The sequence below is a fragment of the Dama dama genome, chromosome 12, assembly GCF_033118175.1.
Source record: "Dama dama isolate Ldn47 chromosome 12, ASM3311817v1, whole genome shotgun sequence".
NCBI classification, from domain to species: domain Eukaryota; kingdom Metazoa; phylum Chordata; class Mammalia; order Artiodactyla; family Cervidae; genus Dama; species Dama dama.
This window is the reverse complement of record NC_083692.1, coordinates 17,450,741-17,464,687: the sequence shown is the minus strand read 5'-3', so window position 1 is coordinate 17,464,687 and position 13,947 is coordinate 17,450,741. Positions and strand designations below refer to the sequence as shown.

At 40.7% G+C, this 13,947-nt stretch overlaps 1 protein-coding gene across 1 annotated transcript in view; it reads right to left on the bottom strand.

Annotated features, from left to right (window-relative positions):
- Positions 1 to 13,947, bottom strand: part of TMED10 (transmembrane p24 trafficking protein 10) — a 32,250-nt gene that overhangs the window by 8,082 nt on the left and 10,221 nt on the right. The window contains exons 2-3 of the mRNA XM_061156592.1: positions 8,211 to 8,322; positions 3,237 to 3,310 (exon numbers count right to left, since the gene is read on the bottom strand). Coding sequence (XP_061012575.1) covers positions 3,237 to 3,310; positions 8,211 to 8,322 — 186 coding nt within the window. The remainder of the gene's footprint in view (positions 1 to 3,236; positions 3,311 to 8,210; positions 8,323 to 13,947) is intronic.

Sequence of the window (13,947 nt, the reverse complement as noted above, 5' to 3'; positions counted from 1 at the left end):
TCTGTCATAGCCATGTGGCAGCTTCTAGGCAGGGTAGGAGAAAGGAGCTAAAATCTACTGAACTGATCGCCTATGTGTTAAGTAGCTTACCCATGTTATTTCATTTAAGCTATATCAAGAAAGGGCTTTTGGATCTAGTATGTAGAACCAGAGTTCCTCCTCATGAGGGCATTCAGAGAAACAGAACTTTTGAAAAGGCTTCAGCTGATGCTTCAAAAAGTGCAACTGTGTTTCTGGTGTATCTGTCGGTAGCAAATGGTATACTAATAGAACCTCTAGGCAAAACATGATTTTAGTTGTGCTGAAAATACTGACACCTAAGCAAGAAGGGACATACACAGCCCAGCGAGTTACAGGATATGTCAGACAGCTCCTTCCTGGTGGGATAACTGCCTTCATTCCCACAACTTCTAAGATTAGATAATAAGTGCCTGCAAACAGCTGTTCTAGTTCACAGACCACAAACTAAAAAGAAATGGCTCAATTCACATACTGATTCTACCAAAATGGGACCCTCTTAGGGGGCAAAAGATAGTGGTGAGAGATCCTTAAAATCTATTGGAGGGAATTAAAAATGTTTTATTTCTGAGGAAATTAGCATTTTTTCTATTTAAAGATTTCAAGCTACAAAACTATTTCTTTACAAAATGTCAACCATTCTGCCTTCAAATAATGTTACCTTACATTTGTAATTTGTAAACAAATTACATTTGTCTACATAGCAAATGTAGACAAATGCATTCACATGCATTAACTAAACCTCCATAATAATTTGGTAGGTAGTGTGGTACTCTGTCCAGTTGTTTAGACAATGATTACTACTTAATTCTACAGGACCATGTGGGATTTCAGATTTATGAAGTCCACAAATGTGAGGTAGAGATATATTCAATGTGAAAAAACATTAAAAGAAATATACCGGGGGGGGGGGGGGAATCGGGATGGGGAACACATGTAAATCCATGGCTGATTCATGTCAATGTATGTCAAAAACCACTACAATATTGTAAAGTAATTAGCCTCCAACTAATAAAAATAAATGGAAAAATAAATAAATAAATTCCCTGATCCCAGTCAAAAAAAAAAAAAAAAACAACATACCACCTTCCTGAATCTAAATACTGATGCCAAAGGGCCCCAATCCTCTGGAGATAAAGCCTTTCCCTTGCCCCAAGGGCCTGAAATTAAACGCCTCAAAACCTCTACATATGTTCAGTGCTCTCTGGTAATAAGCTACACAGCAAGTGCTCCTATTATTCACGTTCCTGTCACAGGTATCGGACCAGCGACAACTAAACAGCTATTTCTGAGCAAGGTTCAAGGGAGCCAGCCTAGCTCTGGCCTGAGAAAAGGGCCGGTTTTTGGCCTGTGTCATAATCACATGTCATCCTCTGTCTCAGTTTGATCTGCTTTCTGATTGAGGGGTCGGGGAGAGGGGAGGCAGGGCACCGAAGAAAGTAGTGGGAGGAGTTTCTTGGTTAAGAAAGAGAATCTGAAGCTGTGTTGTAACCATGTGCGTAAAGAAAGGCTTAGGACGTGCCAGACTGCTGAGGCAGGAAGCAGCAGAGGAAGCTCCGTGGTTTCCTTTCTGCTAGGGATTCCCCTCTTGGGTTAAGTAAAAGGTCAGGAAAGATAAAGGCCCTTTCCTAGTGTCAACAAAGTCCAAGGATGACGGAAATTCCAGGAGGTACAGGGGTATGGGGGTTCTAAAATGCTATACGGTGGTGATGTCCACATTACTGTATATGTCAACTCAGAATAATACTGTCTGTTTCAGAGAAGCAGCAGCTATGTCTAGCATCTAATCTGAGGGTGAGAATATAGCAGCAGTATTCAAAAACTGAAAATTCTTTTACCTATTCTTCAACCTCATAATAATACAACATTTTTCGTAGTGTTTTATATCATACAACAGTGCTTTAACTTACTAAGTACAATTAGGATTCCTCTGACTCATAAAAGTTCAAAAGGATTTTTCAATGTACTCTTAAGTTCACTGAACAAAAAAGCTCTTGGCTTTATTTCTTTTAATTAAACCAGCCTGGAGACAGAAACAAGCAACCAAAGTCTCTACCAGGAATTGCCTTCCATTCACAACTGCATCACTTGCTCCGATTTACTGCCTACAAATAATTCAGTCTAGTTTTGTTCAGTTGAATGCATGAACTAAGAAAAAAGAGGAAAGACCTGGAGAGCCACAATTATTGTACTACTACTTCCTGTTGCAGAGCCAGCCACTGGCTTCCAATCTTCTTCCATTTTAGGATATTTCCCTTCCAAATTCTGACCAAAGATAGAACAACCTCTCCGGTTCCACCATTCCTAGAAAATTACCTTAAATCACTTAAAACAACTTTCCTTTGTTTATTCAGTTTACATTCTTCAAAATCCACTTACATTTCCTGTAGCCTGTCTCTTCTATATGCCTTCAGGTACTTTCATAAAAAGACTGACCTCGGGTAAAAAACACTCTTATCTTTCTGTAAAGATCAATCCTCCAGTCTTAAAGAGGTCTTGTGGTTTTCACAGGTGCTCTTCATGTAAAGAAGCGTTTTGTGCTGCCCCAGTCTCTCACAATAGATTAGAAGAGCCCAGTCCCCCTCCCCTAATTCTAAGCACACTTCCAGCTCCCTACCACCCAAATAAACGCCTGTTTTTATTCTCTACAATACATGCTGTTAGCAAAACTCCAAGTCTCTTGTAGTTTTTTCCTTCCATCTTGCTCTCTTTTTGAAAAATTTGAAATTATTTTAATTAAAAGCTACTTTTGATTATTGTGTTTCTCAAAGACAACACAATTGTTCAAGTCTAAAGAGCACTGAATCTATGCCCTAGCTATACCTACACATAGCTGTCAGTCTGGGAATAAAAACCATAGGAATAAAAAAAAAAATCACTTTTCTTAACCTTGAACATTAACATTAATGAATTCTAGCTTTTAGAAATTCTAAATATATATCTGATTTCTGTCTCAAGAGCACTTCTGGCATGTGCTTGAGTGTTTTATCACACCAACATTTCTATGGGACAGTTGGTCCAGTCATTTGGCTGACAGCATAGCCAGAATTATTGTTCAAGGCTGTTAACACAACTTTTTTATATCAAGCTGGCTATCACATGACTGCTGAGAAAACCACAGCCTTCTGGGCAAAGCACAGCCTGTTGGCCTGACTAGGTCACAGAAACCTCACAGAACGGCAAGCTACTGCCTCCACTGGCTGTTAAGCAGGACGTACCTCTTCGTAATTTTTTGCTTCCACTCCATGCTTCATGTCTAGGATCACGAGTTGGTCAGGTATCCGCCCTGTTCCTGAGAAAGAAATCAAAGGGTTCATTGTGAGGAATATTTAAAATTCCGGGAAATCACCCACCCGCCCTCCCTCTCCCTAACCCCTACCCTCTCAATAGAGGGAAACAGTCGCAACTCCTCCCCCTACTCAGCTGCAGAAAATTCCTGGCTCTAGTTAAAAATCACAAGCATTCCAGACAAAGCCTCTGTGTGTGTGGGGTGCCGGAAAGCGACAAGAACATGCTGCTGGCAAACATCTCTGAGGGAGCGGGACACACGATCCTGCAGCCGGTAGAACAGGGGAACAGAGTAGAAGAGAACACACACAGACTCACTAGGTTAGGAAACCAGAGCCAGAACCGTGCACCACCGTGGCATATAGACAGTAGGTAGTGGGCACCCACGCAGGCTGAACAAGCACATTTCCACATCTGAAAAAGGCTTGCGAAATTCTGAGAGAAGGATTACTAGGTATCAGCTGAGCTTGGATTTACTTAACATAAATATGAGTACTGAAAAGTACACAGGATTTGTCTACTATTCCACTTCTTTCAAAGGTTTTAGTCAACGTAAGGCCATTTCAACAGGTAAATAAAATGGTGCAGGACTATCCCCACAAAGCCCTTAGAGGAGCCCAAGAAGAAACTCAATAGTAAGAATACAATTCTCAGGGATACCTCTTACAAACAGAAAAGTCCATTTGGGATATAGTAGGACCAACAGAGCAACGTTCCCATGAGAAATGGTAATCTGATCAACAAGATTTCTATCCTTATCAAGTAGGAGAAAGGGAAAGATTGCAAAAAGCCCCAGAAAACTGCTCAGTCCTCATCCTGTGGAATTCACCTGATTACTTATAAAACTAACAACTACCTGCATGAAATCAGGAGTTCTGGGAAACAGTGCCATTTAAGCATTGTGGTTCCTGAGACCATAAGCCATAGGGAATGGTACTGTACCCTGAGAAACACTGGAGATTTTCTGAAATATCAATTCAAAAAGCAACTCACTGAGAACTCACAAAGTGCTAGGACCGTGGTGGTGACTGCAATCCTTGCCTTCAAATAATTTGATGGGCATCTAAGACACAAATATGCATAATAGCACAGTGAAAATACAAAGCAGTCTAAAACTTTAAGGAAAAAACAAAACCAAAAATGGTTCAGATAATCCCGGCTATTCAGCAAAGGCTAGAAGAGGGAAGAGATTAGCTGTGGACAGACGTCAACACCTGAAGGCAGATAAAGAAAGTATCTAGGCAGAAGGGAACACATGGGCAAAGACTCAGCTATTGGAAGGAATGGAGGACTTCCCTGGTGGTGCAGTGGATTAGAAGCCACCCGCCACAACTAAAAAGTGGCTCCCACTCGCCTCAACTAGAGAAAGCCTGTGAGCAGCAACAAAGACCCAGCACAACCAAAAATAAATAACCAGGAAGGGAGAAAAGAGTGCAGCATGTTTAAAGGACAGTAAAGATGTTCTTCTGGATAAACCGGACAGATCAAGTCGAAAGCAATAAAGTAAGACTGAATAGGTAGGATCAAGAAACTAAGCTCTGGTGGTCCAGAGACTAAGGCCCTGCACTCCCAACACAGGGACCCCGGGTTTGATCCCTGGTCAGGGAACTAGATCCCGCATGCTACCACTAAGAGTTCACATGCCACCACTAAAAAGTCCACATGCCACAACAAAGATTGAAGATTCCAAAACTAAGGCCCGGTCAAATGAATAAATAAATACTAGAAAAAAAAAAGAAACTAAGCCAAATCACAGATCCCTTCTGAGCATTAAACCAATTAGGTTTCCAAGAACAAAAGAAAGCAAAACAAAAAAGGGACCCTCAGAGAGGTCTCCTCTCCCAAATCCAAATTTTTTGCTTCTTTTTCCTTATTTAAAAGTGAAATCCAAGCAGCTCATAGCTCCACCTGTTCCAAATGATCAAGATACTCTCCTAACAGACTTCTCCCACAATCTCTCTGTCACAGCACAGCTTCAGCATTATTCAAACACAAGTGAAACCACAAAACCATAGACCATCGGAGTCCAAACCATAGTTTCTTGCACAGAATAGCCAGCCTATCCCCTTAGCTGACATCATGGCTTTAAAGGGTCTCCTTTGTAAAAAGACCCATTAGTAATTTCTCTTTGCATTTACCTGGCAAATGGACAAGCTTTTAAAAGGTGCTCCAAAGACCACGGGGTATCAGATATTCATAACAGAATAAACAAATGGATAAACTCAAATAAAACTAGAAATTGAGTGTTGACTACAATATGTGTGTATATATACATGTTTATATATATATGTACACACACACACACAGTTTAAAACTAATTCCTAGACATTTACATGCACGGCATCAGCATATAAGAAATTTAAAACAAAAGATCTCTGCCTTCAAAGAACTCAAAATTGGGAGTGTAAAATATACACATGAGACATTTAAACAACACAAGGCTGTGTGTGTGAGATATGTGTATCTCCAGTAGCGAGTGATGCGCTGTTCGGAGGAAGCCACAGTTACCCCCTTGCTACTTCTGAGACAAGCTCAGCATCTCAAGGTGTTTGCTTTTCCCCAAAGCCCTCATGACCATCTGACTTATATTTGCCTACTGTCTATTTGATCCAATGAAAATGTAAGCTCCATCGAGAGCAGAGACTTCTGTTGTATTCATTGCTATCTCCCCAACACCTAGAACTGCGATGGATAAATCAGTTGATTGAGATATTAAGCAGACCAGAATGGCTGCGAGATGTATTCTAAAAGTAAACTTATGTTTAATATAGGAAGAGGGTATTCCAGCAAATGAATAAATGTGAGAAGTTTAGAGGGAAAAACGAACCAGAATGGCTGCAGCCTGATGGGCAGAGGGAGATAAGGCTGGATGGAGCAAAAGTATAAAAGCTATTAAAAGCCACGGTGCCTAAAATCTCATCCAGCTTGAAAATTTCATGATTCTGGGGTTCATTCTACAGAACAGGAACATCACTGCCACTACAAAGCAGCTACAAAGCTTTCAAAGAAGGACTGATATAATGCAAGTTTTAGGAGATAAATCTGGTGGCAGTATTTGGATGTATGAAAAGCAGGGATACTAGTTAGAAGGCTACTGACATAATCCACAATTTTATAGATGAGAGTTCAGAGTTGTGTGGTGGCAGATATAGGAGGTATTTTGAAAGAAGTATCAGCACAACTTGATGACAGACCAGAAAAGACTTAAGTATGTAATTTCAAAAATGTGAGCCCAGATAACTGGAAAGACGGTGGTAATACTGACGAATAAAGGGAACTAGTCTGAAAGAGGTGGTCATGAGTATAGTCTTAGATGTCTGAGTTTTGAGGTAAGAACAGTACAACCATCTAGAATACTATTGAGACATCCTGGAACTGGCAAGGCAAGAGGCAGGGAGAAGGGTATCAATCATGAAATCATTATTACAGTCTTTTAATGGTCCATTCTATTATTCCATTTACTTTGGGAGAACTTCTTTCAGACTAAACTGACCCATTTGAGGTCAAGGGGTCAGTTTCTGGTTAACTGTTAAAGGCTGCTAGTTCTTTTGCTATTCCTGGGAATCCATTGGTGCTGCTGGCTAAGGTGCCTGTTCTTCTTCTAGGATCATTATGTTCTGAACACTGTATAAATGTAAAATTGCCAGAAGTCCTTTTGCTACCCTATGGAGAAAGCCTGAGAATAAAGTCAAATGGAGGTAAAAAGCACTAAAAATGAGGTAAAATGCCCATGATTCTACTAAAACCCCAAGATACTGTCGTTCCTGAAGTCAGCACCACATTGTAGACTCCACGGCTCACAGTCACACAGTCTTCCTTTAAGCCAGTTTGAATTTCGTTCCTTTTGTCCTGCAGCCCCAAAGGGTCCCAAGTAATATGACAGGTATAAATGCATACAGTTTTTAGAGTCTGGTGTCCTGAAAGCTGCAGAACAGGGAGTGAAGAAGCATCTGCTTTTTCACCAACCACCATGCGCAGAAGCCATCAGGTAATCAATAAGCCTAGAAGTTTCTAAGGACTCTTGGCCTTGATATGCACAGAAGAAGCCACAGCAAGACACCAGGACTGGGAAACATCAAGTGCCCTGGAGATCAAAAGTGTTTCTGACGAGATGTGATTTGTCAGACAGACCCTACTTCTAACCTCTAAGAAAACATGTCACTAGCATATAAATACACTATTTTCTAGCATCTATACAAAATTTAACTCTGTTATTCAAGCCAAGTATAGCACTCAAGAAATGCCTACTCTTGCACATGCAGAACTCTACCCACTCACCGACTTTCACTTATATGTATATCAGTTCAGTTCAGTTCAGTCGCTCAGTTGTGTCCCACTCTTTGCAACCCCATGAATCGCAGCACGCCAGGCCTCCCTGTCCATCACCAACTCCCGGAGTTTACCCAAACCCATGTCCACTGAGTCGGTGATGCCATCCAACCATTTCATCCTCTGTCGTCCCCTTCTCCTCCTGCCCTCAATCTTTCCCAGCATCAGGGTCTTTTCAAATGAGTGAGCTCTTCACATCAGGTGGCCTAAGTATTGGAGTTTCAGCTTCAGCATCAGTCCTTCCAATGAACACCCGGACTGATCTCCTTTAGGATGGACTGGTTGGATCTCCTTGCAGTCCAAGGGACTCTCAAGAGTCTTCTCCAACACCACAGTTCAAACGCATCAATTCTTCGGCACTCAGCTTTCTTTATAGTCCAACTCTCACATCCATACATGACCACTGGAAAAACCATAGCCTTGACTAGATAGGCCTTTATTGACAAAGTAATGTCTCTGCACCCCAGCAAATGTAGTTTTCATTTCCTCTTCCTGCCCAGGCCAGGAGAGAAAAAGTTCATGCTCTAACTTACTTGGAAGATGCTGCTTAATTCAGGGAAAACTTATTTACTTACCCTTGCTCTCAAAACACACTTCAAACATGTCATAATCTTCAGTGGTAAAGGCAAATTTTCCCTTGGTTGCATCCTCCTTGGAGTACAGAATATGGCCAGCAGAATCTGTGATCTAAAAGTAAAAAGTAAGTAAGAAAAGGTAGCAAATAATACTTGTGAAGAGAACTTATAGAAACTGGAGAAATAGAAGAAAACACTCTCTATAAAAGACAGTCTATTATGACGATATGGTCTAAACACTCCCAAAGACAAGAATTAGGTTAGAAGGTGAAACCCAAATACAGTAAATTTCAAACATTCTAACCGTTGATACAGTTGATTTAAGTGACTTTATTAGCAAAAGCTCACTTTATACACTGTAGGCCAAGATCATTTCCTAGAGAGAGATGAGTCACAAAAATACAAGTGGACAATTACCAAAAGAATATACTGAAAAAAGGAGAAAGATATATGAGGACACATTTCTTGTATAACACAAATCTTGATGTGGTGCGAGTGGAGAGTGGAAATATCCTTGTATCAGGGCCCCTGATACAAGGAGAGGCAGAAAAGATGGCTTGACAGAGGACAAGTCTGGGAGAGCTACTCCTGCAAATTTCACATTAATTATGCCAAGGGCTACAGGAGGTGTGGGAAGATGGGCATGGGGATAAGAAGTTACTCCTAAAAAAAGACAGCTTTGCTTCCCAAAAATAACAATCCCTGTCTTCTAAGTTGTTGGCTCTTCTAAGTTTTCCAAACTTAAACTGCTCCATTTCTAGAGAAAGGCCTGTAACAGATGAAGCGGCATATACTGCTAAGTGAATGGTCGCAAATAAAGCAAAGGTCTGACACAGTACTATGACAGACTGGGTCTCAGGCTTCTTTTCTAGAGCACATGAGTGTCTGGGCAGAAGGCACATTTCATTACCTAAGACAGGAAGCTACTTGCGATGTGGAACTCAAAAGGAGTAGATTCCTTATAATAAACTGGATGTTCTAATGCTGTTTGTAAATCAAGATTCAATTATAGGTGAGATTTTAAAGACAAAAATTGAGTAGCATACATATAAACATATTTAATTAAAGCACTTTAATAACATTAGTTATTTTTGAGTAGTGAGATTTCTCTATACTTTTTTTTTAAAATGAGAGTAATGTGATTCATCTTGCAATTCAGAAAGATAAATCTGCTAACACTGTGAAGAGACCCAATACTGTGAAGAGATTCAAGAGGGAAGAATACTAGAGATAAGAAGATGGGTTAGGACACTAACCCAGGAATCCAGGTTAGAAATGATAAAGGCTCTGGGTATGGAGAGACAGGGGCCAGGTTTGAGAAATTTTAAAAACAGAGAGCCCACAGAACAAGACCACAAAGCGTATGCCCGCAAGGATGAAGCAGGCAGCATAAACTGAGTCCAATGGGCCAGTACAAGTCCGCAAAAGGGCACAGCAAGCTCGCAAAGGGTCCCTCTTAAACAATAAAAGAACAGTTTAAAAATTTACTGTGAAGTTCTTAATTAAACAAAGGTAATACCAAGCCATAAAATCTGTCCATATGACATCAAGGAATAGGAAGTAATAAAGGTCTGTTTCTAGATAACACCTTCGGAAGAAAAAAGGCAAGGTAAAGTTCACAACTTATAAAATAGGAAAGTGTCAATTGTACATGCACGGTAGCTGATGTCAAGAATATGTGAATACTCACATCATAAAACAAGTGAGAATACAGGTCCACTGGGAATACAGACTCATTTAGAACTTTATTTTCTTGGACCATTCTAGGTATTGGTCAGAGAAGACAGGTTCTTGGGCAGGTCCTGCTCTGGAAGCCTGACACTCTTCCTTTGCCACACACTCAAGATAATACCCTGCCTGCTTCAAAAGGATCAAGTAGCTTAGGCCCAAACAGGCAAATAAAGCAATTAAGAATTTAAGGAACAGAGTTCACCTGGAAGAAGAAACAAATAGGTACTATCAAATAGAATGAAGGTACTAACAATTAGAACTAAGCAAATGGTATCTGCACAATAAATCTGGCTCTCAGTTTTCCGGAAGCCAAGATTAAGAAAGAAACAAGTTGGGTTACACATCATTTGTTTACTGATGAAAGCTCACAAATTTATCTTCCAAGATAATTTTCCTGGAACTAAACGAGAAGAACAATTTATCAGGAAGGTCCTTGTGAAAGGACTGTAACCAACATTAGACTCTCCACTTTCAAACATGGCTTGGCTAAAGATACAAATATTAATACAACTGAGACAGATCCTTTTAGTGACCCGCCATAACATCTGCCTGATCTAATGCAGAGGCAGGACCTGAAGGAAGTGGGTGAAAGCTCCTGAGCCCCAGGCCTCCGCCCTTTACCCTATCCTAGCTCTTCTGGCTGCCCTGAGAACTCTTAGCCTTACGAAAAGTTGCAATAAGGCTGGGACTACTTTTGGCCACTTACTGCTACTACAAGAGTGTGTATGTGTGTGCGTGTGTGCGTGTGCGTGTGTGTGTGTGTGTGTGTTTAAATGTCAGGAAAAGATATCTTAAAATAATACTACCCATCCAGATCTTGGGTTCTAACTACCATTCTTCAATAAAAGGCCCCCCTGGAGAAATGGCTGAACCCAGAACTGGGGCAAGAAACACACAAGCATCTTGGGGCATCTTGTAGAGCCAGAAAGTAGAGAAGCGCTCAAAACAAACCAAGAAAAAAACGACAACGGGGTATGTCAAAGGGACACACGAACTGAACGAAAGGACACCCAAAAGCCAAAGCTGAAACAATCTGAGCAACAGAATAAAGTAGTACTGGAATGTAATGCAGAGTATAAAATAAACAGCCATGAATCCATAAGTGATCAAACAAACAAGGAGGGGAGAAGAGAAAAATATTCCATGAAGAACACTCTCAAATGATTTATATAGAGACAACACCCTCAAAGAGGTCGAGCATAACTCCCCACTCAAGTGTGGGCTGTACACAGTGACTTCCTTCCAAAGAGTGCAGTAGAGAAGGGGGGTAACTTGAGAAGTCTGACAGACACGACCTCTGCCATATGATCAAGGTCAACACAACACTGATAATTCATGTTGACAGTATGCTCCTGTATGTTCCATACGATATGATGAAAATGACACTTTTGTGTTCTTCTTTCCCCAAACCCATAATCCCAGTTTCATCACAGGGAAAACATCAAATGAACTCTAACAGAGGAGTCCCTTAAAACATACTTGACTAGTATGCCTCAAAACTCAAATGGCTGTCAGAAACAAGGAAAATCTGAGAAACTATCATAATCTAGAGGAGCCCAAAGAAATATGACTAAACGTTACATATCAAGGATGGTATCCTGGAACAGGAAAACAAAACATTAGGTTAAAAACTAAGGAAATCTGAATAAAGTACAGACTTCAGTTAAAAATGATGTATAAATACTTGTTCATTCCTGTGACAAATGTACCATACAACAGGGGGAACTGGGTGTGGGGTACCTGGAACTCCATTATCTTCACTGTTATTCTGGAAATCTAAAACTAAGATAAAAAGCTTATTTTAAAAATACTATTCAGAAGGATGAGGTCAAACACATACATACACATATACCTCCAGAGTCTTAAGAAATTTATAATCAAAGTCAAGCAAGCAAACAAACATTTTCATATCCTTATGTTGTGTGTTAGTTACTCAGTCATGTCTGACTCTGTGCGATCCCAAGGACTGCACCCACCAGGCTCCTTTGCCCATGGGACTCTCCAGGCAAGAATACTGGAGTGGGCTGCCATTCCCTTCTTCAAGGATCTTCCTGACCCAGGGATCGAACCCGGGTCTCCTGCCTTGCAGGCAGATTTGCCACTGTCTGAGCCACCAGGATGTATTTAAACACAAACAGGTAATTCGGACAAGTCTACACCTACTCTTGTAAAGTGACATATTGTCTGCGGGGGAGGTGGCAAGGCTGTGTCTTTCTACTAGCATAGTTCACACACTGCTTCCATTTGCTGAATCAGCTCCACACCCCGGCAGTCCAGCTCCATGCACCACTCAGGCCATAGCAGCTGAGGCCAATCAACTTGCAGCTTGAGTGTAGTTGGTGAAATTCTGAAAATGTAATCAATCTCCTTCATACAGGCTCCTACCCTGCACTGTCTTCCTTAGGTTTATGATCAGTCTGTGGTATAATACTGAGTACACAAAGTGTACATGTGATTTTAAGGATAAACATCAACCTTGTAGCTTCTGAACAACTAAGGAATTCAGAAACAACCAAGTCCCTATACACTGAACAAAATGAACCAAATGTATAGAACCAAATGAACCCTATACAATGTATAGAGAAGCTCTATACCTTGAACAAAAATGAACCAAAACAGAAACACCTACCCTTCTCTCCCTCTGAGAGACAGTAGAGCACAGTAGCTAGACCGAAGGTTCCAGACTCAAGCTTCAAGTTGGTGCTCAAGTCACAGTTGGGCCACTTACCAGCTGTGAAACCTTGGCTATGTTCCTTGACCTCTCTGTGCCTCATATGTAAAATAATGACAAGAGTAAGTACTTCATGAGATTATTGTGAGAATTAAACATTTAAGTAACTAACCATACTTACACCTAAAAGTGCTAATGGATGGCAAACTAAATAAAGTAGTCTACACTGACTAAACCCAGGGATGACTAGGGCCGACATGGTTGTTATACGAAAAAGGAAAAGACAGGTAAACCTAGACGAAGCTGCAGAAAGATTTAGAAACTGAAGGGATACAAAGTGCCTAACAAAGCACGTACTTGGTTCCTTAATGCAGCACTTTAACAAAACATGTTAAAGGGATTCAAGGGATTAGATCTGACAGAGTGCCTGAAGAACTATGAAAGGAGGTTCGTGACATTGTACAGGAGAAAGTGATCAAGCCCATCCCCAAGAAAAAGAAATGCAAAAAGGCAAAATGGTTGTCTGAGGAGGCCTTACAGAGAGCTGAGAAAGGAAGAGAAGCTAAAGGCAAAGGAGAAAAGGAAAGACACACCCATCTGAATGCAGAGTTCCAAAGAATAGCAAGGAGAGATGAGAAAGCCTTCCTCAGTGATCAATGCAAAGAAACAGAGGAAAACAAAAGAATGGGAAAGACCAGAGATCTCTTCAAGAAAATCAGAGATACCTTTATCAGAGATAAAGTTATCAGAGATAACTTTTCATGCAAAGATGGGCTCAAAAAGGACAGAAATGGTATGGACCTAACAGAAGCAGAAGATACTAAGAGGTGACAAGAATACACAGAAGAACTGTACAAAAAAGATCTTAACGACCCAGATAACCACGATGGTGTGATCACTCACCTATAGCCAGACATCCTGGAATGCAAAGTCAAGTGGGCCTTAGGAAGCATCACTACGAACAAAGTTAGTGGAGGTGAAGGAATTCCAGTTGAGCTATTTCAAATCCTAAAAGACGATGCTATGAAAGTGCTGCACTCAATATGTCCGCAAATTTAGAAAACTCAGCAGTGGCCACAGGACTGGAAAAGGTCAGTTTTCATTCCAATCCCAAAGAAAGGCAATGCCAAAGAATGTTCAAACTACTGCACAATTGCACTCATCTCACATGCTAGCAAAGTAATGCTCAAAATTCTCCAAGTCAGGCTTCAACAGTACGTGAACCATGAACTTCTAGATGTTCAAGTTGGATTTATAAAAGGCAGAGGAACCAGAGATCAAATTGCCAACATTCGCTGGATCAAAGAAAAAGCAAGAGAGTTCCAGAAAAACATC